We start from the raw sequence: 16488 nt of genomic DNA, 5'->3' as shown, positions 1-16488 counted from the left end.
GATGTGGAGATGTTTACCTGAAAGCTATGTACTCTTGTTGATTAATGTCACCCTGTTAAATTTGATTTTCTAAAAAAAATAAATAGGGAAAAAACTAACAGAAAAAAATTTTAGAATACACTATTTGGTAACATATATCTTTATGTCTCCTGTTAGTTGTTTAAAAATTTTTTGTTTTATTAGATATATCTTTTTATTTTTTCTTTAAGCCATTAAAAGAAATGTAAGTGCTTTCTTAGTTAACTAATTAGTTGTATATTTCAAAATAGCTTCATTTTATGTACTATTCAATTTCAATCAAAGGTTCATGTAACTAAGCTCTTTGCCTAAAAACATTAAATTGACAAAAAGATAGGAATAAATTTCAGATTCAACATAAACCCAAAGTATTATGTGTTGGAACTATTTGCAAAGCAGGCTGTTTGACATCAACCTCTAGAACAGGGGTCAGGAACCTATGGCTCGTGAGCCAGATGTGGCTCTTTTGATGGCTGTATCTGGCTCGCAGACAAATCTTTAATAAAAAAAATAACATTAAAAATATAAAACATTCTCATGTATTACAATCCATTCATTTTCTACCGCTCATGTTATGGTTGCAGGTGGCTGGAGCCAATCACAGCTGTCCTCCGGGACAACACCAAATTTTTATTGGATAATGCATAACGTACATGTGTCATCGTATGGCTCTTATGGAATTACATTTTAAAATATGTGGCGTTCATGGCTTTCTCAGCCAAAAAGGTTCCCAACCCCTGCTCTAGAAGCAGGACAGTGAGTTACTGTTTGGGATCAAGAACAGGAGGGTGATTTCTGAACAGCTGAGAATGCCATTGAATCTCAAATATTTCCCCCATCATCCTGTCAGACATCATACCCTTTAGCTATCATTTAATCATACATATCAGCATGTGTCCTTAAAAAACATATATACACTGCTGAGACAGTGAGATTCTTACTGAAACAATTCTTAAGCTAACCCTCAATACACCTTCACAAAGTACAAGAAGAGCCTGGGCCAAGTAAGGGGTTGATAATGATTGTACTGAAGTCTCTTCGATGGGTACTAACATCAAATGTCATAAGAAGAATTGGTTAGTTATGTAATGGAAAAATGAAGTAAGTTTTAAAGGACTTAGCAGAAGTATGGTTGAATGTGCAATTCAAGGCATTCAGGGGAAGTGAGGTAGGAAATGGCTACTTCTATGAAGCTGAATTGCTGAATGTGTGTGGTTCAGCTGCATAATCTCCAAATTTTTTAATTAAATTTTAACATATTATAGTCTATCACACAAATTGCTTAAATGTGTGTCATTAGCTCCTCCACCATCCTGTATCAGTCAATCAATGGCTTTCTTCCACAATTTATGTTATTTTTAGTCCTGAAAGTTGAGATCATCTTTAATTATTAATGCTTCTTTCTTCTAAATATCTGTTCAGTGGTATATTCTTTATTTTTCTGATAATTCTTATAGTTTTCCTTATTGTTATTATCTCACCTACTTTATTGAAATAATATATGTAGAGAATTTTACTACTACTACTTGTAATAATGTATCCCTTTATTTCTCAAATTAAGCACCTCATTTCTATGTGAACAGATTATCTCAAAAGTTCTCTAGTTATTTTTTCCCAGTCAGTTGGTCTTATTTACATAACCTTCATTTTCACTCAGAAAAATCTTCTCAACAATGATTTCTTTAAATTGTCTTTCTCATAAAAACATCAGATATTGTTCTTCTTTTCTACCTAATTAGTTTCAATTTTATTTTTAAGGTGTAAACCCAATCTTACCTTGGCTACCTATGTGTTTTGCCAACTTAACTAAAACAAGCTTTGAAGGCTCAAATAATTTCAAAATAAATTTGATATTTTAAGTTTCATTTTATTTGATTTTCAGAAAGATTTAATTTTTATTGATTTGTTGATTTAGTTTTCCTGATTAGAAAGCTACTTAAAATGTTTTTTTCTTAAACTTCTTTAGATATATTTTAAAAGTTTCGATGTAGTTTTCGATGTGCTTTGAGTAACCACAGGGACTAGATCTAGACTTTTGGTTAACTGTACTGTCATAAATGAACCACACAAAATATTACTTTACCTTTAAAATTATAATGTGTTATTTTTCCAAGCAGAGTTTAACATTACAAAAAAATAACAGTCATTCTGTGTAAAATAATAAATTAATATATTAATTACATGATATCCAGCATCAAAATCCAAGGGATCGTTGCCTCTCAAGCTCACAATGCCACTTACAGAGTCCACTCCAAAAGCATTTGCTCCTTTCTTTGGTCCAGATAACTGTGACTCAATGGAGTACTAGAAAATTAAAATATGCATTATTTATAGCAAAGTAAAGGAAAAAGTATTTGGAAGATAACTAAAATATAATAATAAAGCAAATACAGTATGTTGAAAGTTCTCTACTTTCACTCTGGTTAACTTGTCTTTCCTTATCATCTATCTTGTATTAAAACCACTGACATATGCTGATGCAGAACAGGGAAAATGAGTTATTTAGCATATTAACACACCCAAAAGATTCGTATTTTTATAGAACCAAACGGCACTATACATATTGTTCTAAGAGATTAAAAAAAAACAAACCTAATTCTGAATCTGCACATTTATACAACTCTGAAAGAATGTAAAAAATAAAATCACTGTCACTGTTTGAATCTTAGGAAACCAAATAGGAATTATAACAAAATGAACCAATTTCAAATATTAATACAGTAAATATGACATTATAAATTTCTTTCTTTTTATATTTATTTGCCATCATATCTGAGAAAAAATGTGAGTAGATATATATTCACAAAAGTATTTTAAAAATTAGTTTGAAATAAGGTAAAATTTGATTAAAGAAAAGTTCAATTATATCTGCATGTTTTTAAAAAATCTGATAAAGATCTAGCCTTTAACAATGTAACTAGTTCTCAAAACACTACATTTTTAAATAATCACCTTCTGGGTTCCTATTCTATTGCTGCAAATGATAGAATTGGTAATAACTCTTTTTAACTGGATGATAGGTTATTTTTTTCATCTATTGAAAGAGTTATCTAATAGAAAAGGTCTCATATTTCTTAAAAAATTTATATTAATTTGATATTGCTGGTCTACAACAAAATATTTCTTAGGGATTTTGAGTACTTTGGCTGACAATAGCTCATATATCACTGAGGGTTAACTGGAAACCAAGGACAGGAGAGATTAAGTGACTTCCCCAGAATCACATCGCTAGTTCGTGGTAAAGCCATTACTACTTGACCCAAGTCATCTTACAGCCCCATTACTTCACCCCTATTCCATGCCCCATTACTTCATACTGTGAGTTTCTAAATTAGAAGTAGTAAACTCTTTCAATACTCTTAAAAAGAACAGCTGCAGAGCAAGCATGCTGCCTTTTGTAGTTCAACGTATCACTAAATTCTCCAGATAGAGCTTTATAGGTTCTTTTTATTTTGCCAAATCTCTAAAAAACTTTACAACCATGAATCAATTATGAGAAAAACAAATTTCTAGAGTTAGTAATTAGGATCTGAAACATCAAAAAAAAAAAAAAAAAAAGAAAGAAAAGAAAGAATGTAATCACATTCATATGTCACTGAAATAGTTCTGAATAACATCCAAAAGTCAAACCCCAGTGTCAGCTCAGCAGTGACATCTTTCTATCAGCTGCCCATCTCCATTAGAACTCATACTATTTTTTTGTATATGTCAAGAAAATACTTTTTCTAAAAATGCTATTTCTAATATAACGTAAATACTGTAATGTAGTGGCTGTCAATTTCATTATACTCTCTCTAATTATCAAATTAAATATAATAACTACTCTTGAAAAATATCTCTAAAACTATATACTAAAGTTATATATAAAGCCCACACAATGCTCACCACTTACCATCAATCTATCACCATTTGAAGAGTCCTCATCTGTGGCTGTTACTCTATAAATGGGCTGAAATAATGGTGAGTCCTCATCAATTTCTAAGGTAGCTGTAAAGCAAAAAATAACAAATTGCATCAAAAATCAAAGTATATGATGCATTCATTTGCTCTTTATATAAAAAAACAGAATAATACTAATTTTAGATTGTATGGTGGGTGTCAGATAATATTTTTAAATAGTTATATATTCTCTTCTTGTTCATATAGTTTTCCCTTTGGCTTCCCATTGTCTTTCCTGTCCCTACAGAGTATCTTCCCTTACTGCATGGCTCTGTCTGTGGCGACTGTAGCTGAAAGAAGAAGAGCATGACATATATACTGACAGACGGCCCATGGGGAGCCTGAGGGAGAGCCTCACAAAAGGGTTTTTTTACTCCAGTTTCTATGCATGAAGGAACTCTTTCTTAGAAATACATTTGGAGACAACTGACTTCTAACACTCACATTCTTTCTAACATCCCACCGGTAAAAAACCCAAATTACATTCAACATGGGTAGAGTCATCCCAGGAAAAAGTCAGCTTGTATTATTTGCTTTTCTGGTGCTTCTCTCCCTTTCTCTCTCTGTTTTATTACAATCCATACAGTATGAGTTTTAGAATTTAACTCAATTTGGATAATAAGACATTTTAAAATTCTTGATTCCTACATATTCAGGGACCAAATTTATACATTAAAATGAATTTAAATTTTAACAATTTGCCCAACTATATTTATTTAATCTTTTTTTCTAATATAATTATATTTAAAGTGAGTGACCAGATGATTTGGAGGTAGGTGAAGAAAAGATAATAAAGATAATGGTATATCTCTCAATATTTTCTCTAAAAAATACTGAAAAAAAAAGAATAAATAGAATTATACCAAAGCCTGCCTTTAATGTAACTTGAAGTTAGACTGACCCACCTTCATAATAAAGTTTTATTTTAAAAGAAAAGAAATAAATCCAGGCAAATAATGTCTCAATTTTCCATCCCACCATGAGACCTTGTATTATGCAAAGGTAACACAGAAAAGCTGTTAGGAAGAGAAAAAAAAAAGCAAACCACAGGCATAAAGTTGATGCAAATTTTCTCCAAGAAAAAGTAAGTCAAAGTGTAAAAAAACCCAAACTTCTTTTATGTTGAAAACTGTCATGCTTGGGAGATATGACAAAAAAAAATCAAGTTTTATGTCCTCCAATTTTTTTCTTAAAGCAAATAACTAATAAAAATAAAAGTAATTTTAAGATAAATATTTTAAAGCACAACAATAAAGTAAAATGTCTGCTAAAAATACAATGGCATCTATAAATTGTTTTTGACCCAAATAATCCAAAAATTGAAGGTAAGTGGTTTTTCACTGTTTAACATTTGAATAAATGACAGATTTTGTGATAAGCATAAGCCTGAACTATTTAATGCAAAGAAAATTAACAGAGAAATAGAGTACTGGATCCTCAAGCTTCTTTTCTGTTTATTACACTTTCTGCAATTATTTCAAACCTTGTCATTTTGCCCTAAATCTCTTACCCCATCCCTTCTATCATATTTCCCATAGTTCTATTTTTCACTTCACAAAATAAATAGAAACCATTAGACTAGTGATAGCTCACTTTTCCCCATAAGATCTACAATCCCACTAACATCTGCACCTTTCTTCTTCTTTTACAATGAAAAAAGGATAAATGTATTAATAATAAATCCTGTCCACTAGAAGATGTTTCCTACTTTCTCAGGAACTTGACTCTTATCTTTATATTTTATTTTCAAATATTTCCTCACTACTGTCCGCTTTCCATGAACACTTCCATTTAAAAAGAAGAAGCAGCACCCTAACCCCAAGTACATTTTAACTATGGCCCTGTCACTCTCCTGCCTATCAGGGCTGGAATTTTGTGTATTTCTTATTTAGGCCACTCTACTAGAAGTTCTGTTCCTACCACAAACACTGAAACTTCTATCAAAAAGTCATTAAATCCTTCCTCCATGTGGCCAGACCCAATTGATAGTGTTCATGTTATTTGATTTCTTTTAGAATTTACACAGTTGACTCTTGCTTTTTTTCTTGGCACAAAAAGACCACTGCAAATCTATAGAATTTGTTCTAAAACTTCCAAGTACCTCTAAAAAAACTGCCTGGGAAAATGAAACTTGGCAAGGTTGTTGGACATCCATTAAGTCCTCTGATCCAACAAAATCCTTATGATTGCATTTCAAATCTTAACCAACAACTTAGTAATCCACTGTCAATGTTATCCACCAACCTATTGTGCCATCCCTGAGTGCACACTTTCACCATCTCATAACCTAGACCAGGGGTCGGGACCTTTTTGGCTGAGAGAGCCATGATGCCACATATTTTAAAATGTAATTCTGTGAGAGCCATACAATATGTTTAACACTAAATACAAGTAAATGTGTGCATTTTATGTAAGACCAACACTTTTAAAGTACAATAAGTCTCTGAATTCTTTTTAATAACGTTGTTATGCTGTTGCTAACCAATGATGAATAAAGTACTTCTTACCATTAATGCGACTTCTGGTGCTGCATGGTTTTGCTGATGGCTTTGTAGTCTGGTTGATACATGGTGAGGCTAAGCATTGAGACTTCTATCCGTTAAACGTGATCGTAGGTTGGTCTTAACGTTTTTTAGATGAGAGAAAGACTGCTCACATGCATACGTAGAGCCAAACAGTGTCAGTACAGCAATACTCACATGCTGCTGTCTGTGGTATGTGACAGGAAGCGAGAACCATGTTTTGACAATCAGCTGGTCTGCGGGTTGAAGTTTTTTCATTTTTCTCCACTTGTGTTTGCTCACCAACTCTGCTTGCTGTTGTGAAAGTCTTTCCAAATCTTTATTCAGTGACTTGAACTTATTCACCCACATGTCTGAGGCCTTCAGGTCAGCAGCGTGTAGCTCAAAATCTCTGATGGAGACACCAGCGATGCAACTCAGGTCAGCGCTGTCCACTGCACACTCGTGTAGATGGGTGATGAACTTAAAAGGACGAGTGCGCTCAAGAAATTCTCCAAAGTGTGCTTTGAATGACTGCAGGAGATTAGATGTGAAGCCCACTAGCTGCTGGAGATCAAGATATTGAGCAGGGTCACTTGCTGTGCAAGCATCTTTAAACTCTCCCAGTTTTTCAAAGTGTAGTAAACAACCTGTTTCAATGTCCGCAATGAAAAGTTCCAGCTTGTTTTCAAATGCAAACACTGCTTATTGAAGGGATAAGACTGTATTTCCAATGCCTTGCATTTTCACATTGAGCTGGTTCAGATGTTCAGTCATGTCCACGAAATAGTAGAACTTCAAGAGCCACTCAGTGTTAGCTAACTCAGGATGCTTGATGTTTTTCATTTCAAGAAAAGTCTGGATTTTGCTCAGACAAGCCAAAAACCTGCTGAGCACCTTCCCTCTGGACAACCAAGCAGACCAAGATAATTATTCCCAACCTCATCCAGCAGTATTTTAAACTGATGATCATTTAAAGCTCGGGCAACAATAAAGTTGACCACCCGAATGACCAGCGACATCACCTCACCAAGCTGCTCACCACACATCTGAGCACAAAGCGCCTCCTGATGTAGGATGCAGTGAAAACTTAGGATGGGTCTCCTCATGTTCACGAAGAAGCGCTATGAATCCTGTTTTTCCACACCATGCACAGAGCACCATCAGTACACACTGAAATAAGTTTATCCATCAGTAGATTTTTTTCTCTAATGAACTCAGTGAAAGACTTGAATAAATCCTCCCCTCTAGTTGTCTCTTTCATAGGCAAAAAACAGTAAGACTTTCCTCACATAGTGTGTCACTGACAGCATACCTTGCGATCACGCTGAACTGGGATAAATGGCTTATGTCTGTTGACTCATTCAAAGCGAGATAAAGGAATGGTGCTGCATTTATGTCCTTCACTTGTGTTGTCTCAACTTGATTTGCCATCATGATGGTACAATCGTGAACAGTTCTTGCTGACAGAGGCATGTCTTCTATTTGTTTATCTTGTCTTTATCCGAAAAGTAATCAAAAAGTTCATTGGCAACATCAAGCTTGAATGTTTTGGCATAATCCCCATATGTGAATGGCTTTCCGTTTCTCACAATTGCTAAAGTACCAGCAAAGCTAGCCAAATTCCAGTCACCTTGTTGGGTCCAAACACAGAGTTGCTGCTGACTAGCTTGCACTCTGCACAGTAGCTCTTGACATACGTTCTTCCTGCTGTCCCCCACTGGATATTTCTATGTAAATGTAGCATAGTGTGTGTTGAAGTGCTGCTTTATATTTGACCGTTTCATCGATGCAATTTTATCATTGCATATTAGACACACTGCAGAACCTGCTCTCTCCACAAAGGCGAATTCCTCTGTCCATTCCACTGAAAAGTACAATACTCCTCATCTTTTTTTCTTTTAGCCATTTTCTTTGTCAAAAAGGTTTCTGCAATTAGCTAGCTGACCACTTGATTAAAAGGAGGAAAGTTTACTTTCTGACCTCACAATGACCCGTGTACCTTATGCATTATCCAATAAAAATTGGTGTTGTCCCGGAGGACAGCTGTGATTGGCTCCAGCCACCTGCAACCATGAATATGAGCGGTAGGAAATGAATGGATTGTAATACATGAGAATGTTTTATATTTTTAATGTTATTATTTTTTATTAAAGATTTGTCTGTGAGCCAGATGCAGCTATCAAAGGAGCTACATCTGGCTCACGAACCAAGGGTTCCCAACCCCTGACCTAGCCAAAGCCAACACTGAGAAGAGAAAACAAGGACTCTAGGGTTCTCAGTGTGACATGGAAGGTAGCTGCAAGCCCAGGAGAACTTGAAAAGGTTGCTTGCAGTATTACTCCTTGAACAAAAAAGAAAGACAAAAAAAAAAAAATTAAAAATCTATGGAGGTATTCTAGTTACTCATTCATATTCATAGCCAATATCATTAATGCACAAGTGTATGTATGCAACTATCAATGTCCACTTTATAGTTTTTAAGAAAATATATGTGATATTTTAGCATAGCATAATACTGATGCTTATGGAAAATTCTAGTTTATTTTATAATCAATTTAAAAGATACTTAATAAAGCAGTTTAAATGGATGATTTGTTTTGATTTATATAATTCAAATTTCAAAATTATAATTTAGAATTTCTCTTTAAAAATATTTTTAAATTATAGTTTATATTGATGACTTCAAATCAAAGGATAATAATTCATGCTTCCAAAATAGTATATTTAATTGCAATAATAAAGAAAATTTCAGGCACACACAAAAACTGGGACCCTCAATTGACTAGCACTCTTTTAGTGATTAGAAGTACCATCTAAAACAGGGGTCTCAAACTCAACTCAGCATGTGGGCTGCAGAGCAAGATCATAGCCATTCGGCGGGCCACACTAGGTCTACAAAAGGCAACTGTTACACAACACTTTTCTCACTGCAGTTGAAAACAAAAAAAAATCAGTACAACAAGCACAATCGTACATGCAGTTTACTCAGTTTCACAAAATGACCAGAAACTGTAGTTCGCATCACAACTGCTGTTAACTAAGCTAATATCTAGCTAGGATGCTAGAGAAATGAAAAATACAAGTAGGCCCCTAGGCTTACTTAATTTTATCCAAAATATTTTGAACTTCGTGGATTAGTCTGCGGGCTGCACAAAATTGTTCAGCGGGCCACATGCGGCCCACAGGCCGCAAGTTTGAGACCCCTGATCTAAAAGGAAAAAACTAAAGCTTTAAGGAATTTTGAATTAGCTAAATATAAAAGTGGATAAAAAGTGTAAAGATAGTTGTATAAGTGTTTATATAATAGATGGCATTGATAAATGCTTGAATAATTGTTTTCACCTAAACTTTGATCTCATCTCTCTGCTACTTTTTTTTGAAGTCTTCAACCACTCAGTCAAATGTATTCTTCCTATTTGTTTTTAAAATTACTCCAACATTTCCCTTTAAACCAATTACTCCAAATTAAACTCTCAATCCAATATAGTTTTTCTACTGCCTTCTCTCCAGTTTTACATGCATATTTCTAAAAAATTTTTTAAATTTTTATTCATTTTAGAGAGGGGAGAGAGAAAAAGAGAAAGAGAAAGAGAGAGAAAGAGAAGTGGAGAGGAGCAGGGAGCATCACCTCTCATATGTTCCTTGACTGGGCAAGACCAGGTTTTTGAACCTGTGACCTCAGCATTATAGGTCAACTCCTGTCTACTGCGGCACAATGGGTCAGGCATAGATTTCTTTAAAAATGGTTTTTATTTTCACAATCCCACTCCTCAATCTGCTGTATTTTGGCTTTCCATCCCTGTAACACCAATAAAATAGTGCTCAGTAGGCTCATTACTTATCATTATTCCCATATGCAATGGACATTTTAATACATCGTCTTACTTGATTATGGAATTCAAGTGTGCTAACCGCTGGCACTCCCTCTTCAACACTCTTACTTTACCATTCAGGGCCTAACTCTCTTTTTTCCAACCACCAGTTGAGCTGCTCCTATTCTCCTTGGCAGGCTGAGTTTTTTCCTCACATCATTGAATGTAGGAGTTCCTCAAGGTTTGGCCTTATGCCTTTTTTTCTTCTAATTCTCTACTCCCTTGCTGAATAATCTCATCCAAATCCATGGTTTCAATTACAAAGCATTTATAGCCCCAGGCAAGACCTCTGAGCTCAACTGCTTACTTAAAACTCTCCTTTGATATAACAAAGACATATCACAAGATGTTTAAAAGTGAACTCATAATTTTTCTTTCCAAATTTGGTCTCTCTCTAGATCTTTCTATCTTAACTGAGGATCTCCAAGACAGTTATATAAATCAGAAACCTTAGTCCTTCACTCTTCCTTTAAATCAATTTAATGCCAGATTCATTACTATTTAGATATCTTCATAATATTTTTTCTCTTTATCTCCATAACCTTCCTAGGTAGGTTAATAACACAAACTATAGTATTTCTTGCTTGGATTACTGAAATAACCTGATAATTAGTTTTCTTCTCTCTACTCCATGTGTTTTCACACTACCACCCAGGAACCAAATCTAGACTGCTGCCTATTTATGTATGATCTATAAGCTAAGAATAATTTTTACATATATAAATAGTAAAGAAAAATTTAAATATTTTGTGACATGTGAAATATATATAGAATTCAAATTTCAGTGTTTTAAAGAAACACTGAAAAGAAAAAATATACACCTATTTTTATTTTTATTTAATTTTTATTTTTTCTTACACCCACTTTTATACTTGTTTATTTCTGCATCCTTATGATGCTGACAATTTACCATATTTTTGGCTCTATAAGACACACCTGATCATAAGATGCATGTAGGGTTTTAAGGAAGAAAATAAAAAAAAGATATTCTGAACCAAATGATGTGCTAAAATATTGAATAAAATATACCACAATAGGAGGGAAAATGGCGACAGAATAGGCAGATGTTAAAACTCCCACCTCTCAGAACCAAAGTGGATCACAACTTAACTTAGGAACAATCATCTTGAAAAACTAACTTTGAACTAAACTAAGAGGAATCTATAACCAAGCATCACTGAAAGAACCACGCTGAGCTGGTAGGGAAGGTGGAGATATGGAAAGGGCTGCTCCACTCCCAGGAGCAGGAGGTGGCCCAGAGGGTCTCTTGCGGTGGGAGGGTTGCCTGGAGAGTTGTGGGTCTTCAGCCCCAAGACTGGAACCCCAGCCTGGACCCCCAAAGACTGGAGAAAGTATATGGACAGTATTTAGCTAAAAGAAGAGCCGGAAACTTTTGCAAGAGAGAGACAGAACTCTCAAACCCAGGCTCCATCTAAAAGGGGCAGTGCAGAAAACCTTGTTCACAGCCACTCACCCAGGGCTCCAGGAGCGGGGAGCATGGAGAACACTGCAGTTGCGAGAGGAGAGTGTAGTCTAGGGTGCCCAGGGAGAGACTGTGGGGGACAGCCAGTCTGACCCCTGTACTGGGTCACTCCCCAAACCTAAAGTGACCATTTTTCCTGGGAGAACCAAGCCAGCAAAGGGAAGCAATTACCCCTGCCCACCAGAGGCTATCCTGCTCCAGTGCAAAGAGTCACTTAGAAGCAGAAGGCGTATCAGGGACACAGGTTTTGAGTGCAGAGGTCTGGGCTACATCACCCCCCAAACTGCTGAGTACCCTCCAAAGGGCAGGAGGGCCCAACAGCAGTGGCAGCCACAGTGCTTGGCCTGTGCAGCAGCAGGGGGTGGAGCCCAGCAAGGCAGCCCGCACCATGGCAGCAAGGGGCGGAACCCAGAGAGACCTCCTGCACACCCATGGGGAGGCAAAGCCTGGAGAGGCAGCCCATGAGCCCACGGGGGAGAGAGCCTGGTGAAGAATCTCTCTAGAGCCCAGCAGCTCATGCAGTGATGGCAATGGGTGTAGCAGGGAGAGGCATCCTGTGTGCCTGTGGGGCAAAGCCCAGAGAAGCAGCCTGCACGCCCATGGGTTGGAGTAGCCTGGAGAGATGAGGAGTCCCCCCCGCCTGAGGCAGCCCAAGCTGCGGCCTGCAAACCTGCATGCCCGGCAGTGCTAGTGCCCAAGTGCCCGAAGAGGAGGCAGCAGTGGGGGGCCAGTAGAAAGGTCACACCTCAGTAATAAAGAGGCCACACACATTGGCCAAGAGTAGATAAAAGCCAACCTAGGAGTGCAGCTGATATTTACAATGGCATCAGGGTCCAGCAGAGGCAGCCACAAATTCTGGATTGCCTGTAGCTCCAAGAGGATTGCTAAGGGCCAGTCATAAGCAGTAACCACCACTGGTCTGCTCCAGATTTTGGCCAGGGAGCTCCAGGGCTGGTACATCCAGCAGCCAGATATGGAGAGCATTAGCTCAGGACCTAAAAACCCTTGTTAAAGTGGTATCTTAAGGAAAGTTTCCTCACACCTGACCCAGCTAAGGCATAGAAAACTCTGACACAAATAGCAAAAAGAGCAGTAGCAGCAGACAAGTAGCCCACAGCAGGTTACAAACAACAGCTGAGTCCAACCCAGAAGTTCTAGAAGCAACACAACTGAAATCTAGAGGCAGACAATGCCAACCCTATACTCAGCTAGCTACACAAACAACACATCCAAAGGAGCAGTCTATACACAGACAAAATGGGAAGAAAGAGAAACGCAATTCAAATGAATCAACAAGAGAAATGCTCAGAAAAAGAACTGAATGAGATGGAAATAACCAAGATACCAGATGCAGAGTTTAGAATAATGATTGTTAGAATGCTCAAGGATTTTAGAGCAACAATAGATGGACATAATGAGCAACTAAACAAAGAGATAACAAGCAGCAAAAAGGACATTGAAATCATACAAAAGAATCAGACAGAAATGACAAACACAATATGATAAATGAAGACTACACAAAAAGAAATTAAAAGCAGACTGGATGAAGCAGAGGATCGAATCAGTGATTTAGAGGACAAGGTAAGCAAAAGCACAGAAGCAGAACAGTAAAAAGAAAAGAGGATCAAAAAGTCTGAGGAAAATCTAAAAGAGCTCTGTGACAACATGAAGAGACACAACATCTGCATAATAGAGGTTCCTGAAGGAGAAAAGAAAGAATAAGAGATAGAGAATCTGATTGATTAAATCATAGCTGAAAACTTCCCTAAATTGATGAAGGAAAAAGTCACACAAGTTCACGAGGCACAGAGAATCTCATAAAAGAGGAACCCAAAGAGACCTACACCAAGATATATCATAATTAAAATACCAAAATTAAGAGATTAAAAAAATACTAAAAGCTTCAAGAGAAAAGCAGTCAATCACATACAAAGGAGCCCACATAAGGATGACATCTGACTTTTCAACAGAAACAGGTGAGGCCAGAAGGGAATGGAAAGAAATATTCAAAGTAATGCAGAAAAAGAATCTATAACCAAGACTTTTTATCCAGCAAGGCTATCATTTAAAATTGAAGAAGAAATAAAAAGCTTCCCAGACAAAAATTAAAAAAAAAAACTCAAAGAATTCATTACAACCAAACCAATGCTGAAAGAAATGTTAAGGGGATTGTTGTAAACAGAACAAGGGGAAAAAAGAATCTAGTAAAAAAATATATAGATTTAAAGAAAAAAATGGCAATAAACAACTACATATCAATAATAACCTTAAATATAAATGGATTAAATGCTCCAATAAAAAGACATAATGTTGCTATGTGGATAAGAAAACAGGACCCGTACTTATGCTGTCTACAAGAGACCCACCTCAAAACAAAAGATACACATAGACTGAGACTAAAGAAATAAAAAAAAAAATTTCATGCAAATGTAAATGAAAAAAAGGCTGGGGTACCAATACTGATATCAGACAAAATATACTTTAAAACAAAGGGATAATGCATTACATAATGATAAAGGGAGCAATCCAACAGGAATATATAAGTTTTATAAATATCTATGCACCTAATATAGGAGGACCTAAATATATAAAGCAGATTTTGATGGACATAAAGTGTGAAATCAACAGCAATAATAGTAGAGGATTTTAATACCCCACTAACATCAATGGATAGATCTTCCAGAAAGAAAACTAAAGAAAGAGCAGCCTTATAGGTCACACTAAATCAAATGGATTTAATAGATATCTTCAGGACCTTTCACTCCAAAGCAGCTGAATATACATTCTTTTCAAGTGCTCATGGTACATTCTCTAGGATAGACCACATGTTAGGACACCAAAGGAGTCTCAATAAATTTAAGAAGATTGAAATCATATCAAACATCTTCTCTGATCACAATGGCATAAAACTAGAAATCAACCACAATAGAAAAACTGAAAAACATTCAAACACTTTGAAACTAAATAGCATGTTATTAAATACTGAATGGGTTAACAATGAGATCAAGGAAGAAATAAAAAATGTTCTTGAAATGAATGAAAATAAACATAGAACAACTCAAAATTTATGGGACACAGCAAACAGCAGTACTGAGAGGGAAGTTCATAGCATTACAGGCATACCTTAAGAAGCAAGAAAAATCTCAAATAAACAACTTAACACTGCATCTAAAAGAACTAGAAAAATAACAGCAAGTAAAGCCCAGAGAAAGTAGAAAGGAGGAAATAATAAAGATCAGAGTGGAAGTAAATGACATAGAAGATAAAATCAATACAGAGGATCAATAAATCCAACAGCTGGTTCTTTGAAAAGGTCAACAAGATTGATGAACCTTTAACCAGAATCACTGAGAAAAAAAAGAGAAGACTCAAATAAGACAATTTGAAATGAGAGAGGAGAAGTAACAACAGACACAGCAGAAATACCAAGGATTGTAAGAAAATACTATGAAGAACTATATGCCCCCAAATAAGACAACCTAGATGAAATGGACAAATTCCTTGAAACTTATAATCAGAAAACCTAAACAGATCAATTACAACAAATAAAATTAAAAGAGTTATCAAAAAAAACCCAACAAACAATAGCCCTGGGCCAGATGGCTTCACAGGTGAATTCTACCAAATATTCAAAGAAGAACTAACTCTTATTCTTCTCAAGCTATTTCAAAAAATTCAAGGGAAGAAAGACTTACAAGATCCTTTTATGAGGCGAGCATAATTCTGATTTCAAAACCAGTCAAAGAAGATACAAAGAAAAAAAATTATGGACCAATATCCCTGATGAATTTAGATGATGACATTCTCAACAAAATATTAGCAAGCTAGATCCAACAATACATGGAGAAAAATCATACATTATAATCAAATGAGATTTATTATATGGAGGCAAGGATGGTACAATATTTGCAAATAAATAATACAATTCATCATATAAACCAAAAGGAGAAAAATTACATAATAATATCAATAGATGTAGAAAAAGCATTTGATAAAATCCAGCACCCATTTATGATCAAAAGTCTCTGCAAAATGGGAATATAGGAAACATACCCCAACATGATAAAGGCCATCTATGACAAACCCACAGCCAACATCATAATCAATGGGCAAAAGTTAATAGCAATCTCCTTAAGATTAGGAATAAGGCAGGGGTGCTCCCTTTCACCACCGTTATTCAACATAGTTCTGGAAGTCCTTAACACAGCAATCAGACAAGAAGAAAAAACAAAAGCATCCAAATTGTAAAAGAAAAAGTAAAACTATCATTATTTGCTGATGATATGATACTGTACATAGAAAACTCTGAAGTTTCAGTCAAAAAACTACTGAACCTGATAAACGAATTCAACAAGGTGGAAAGATATAAAATTCAGAAATCAGAGGCATTTTTTTTAATATTAATATTTTTTTATTAAATTTAATGCAGTGACATTGATAAATCAGGGTACATATGTTGAGAGAAAATATCTCTAGATTATTTTGACATTTGATTGTGCTGTATACCCCTCCCACAAAGTTAAATTGTCTTCTGTCACCTTCTATCTGGTTTTCTTTGTGCCCCTCCCCTCCCCTAACCCCTCTCTCCTTCTTCACCCCCTCCCCCTTCCCCCAACCCCCCCCCCCGCCCCTGTTGCCATCACATTCTTGTTCATGTCTCTGAGTCTCATTT

The 16488-nt window shown here is 35.8% G+C and overlaps 1 protein-coding gene across 5 annotated transcripts in view; it reads right to left on the bottom strand.

Moving 5' to 3' along the window:
* Window positions 1-16488, bottom strand: part of LOC136310520 (cadherin-related family member 4-like) — a 140598-nt gene that overhangs the window by 105169 nt on the left and 18941 nt on the right. For all 5 annotated transcript variants that reach the window (XM_066239233.1, XM_066239229.1, XM_066239230.1 and 2 more), the window contains exons 4-5: window positions 3911-4005; window positions 2200-2322 (exon numbers count right to left, since the gene is read on the bottom strand). In XM_066239233.1, coding sequence (XP_066095330.1) covers window positions 2200-2322; window positions 3911-4005 — 218 coding nt within the window. The remainder of the gene's footprint in view (window positions 1-2199; window positions 2323-3910; window positions 4006-16488) is intronic.

This window comes from Saccopteryx bilineata, chromosome 7 (assembly GCF_036850765.1).
Source record: "Saccopteryx bilineata isolate mSacBil1 chromosome 7, mSacBil1_pri_phased_curated, whole genome shotgun sequence".
Lineage (NCBI taxonomy): Eukaryota > Metazoa > Chordata > Mammalia > Chiroptera > Emballonuridae > Saccopteryx > Saccopteryx bilineata.
This window is presented reverse-complemented; position numbering and strand designations above follow the sequence as displayed.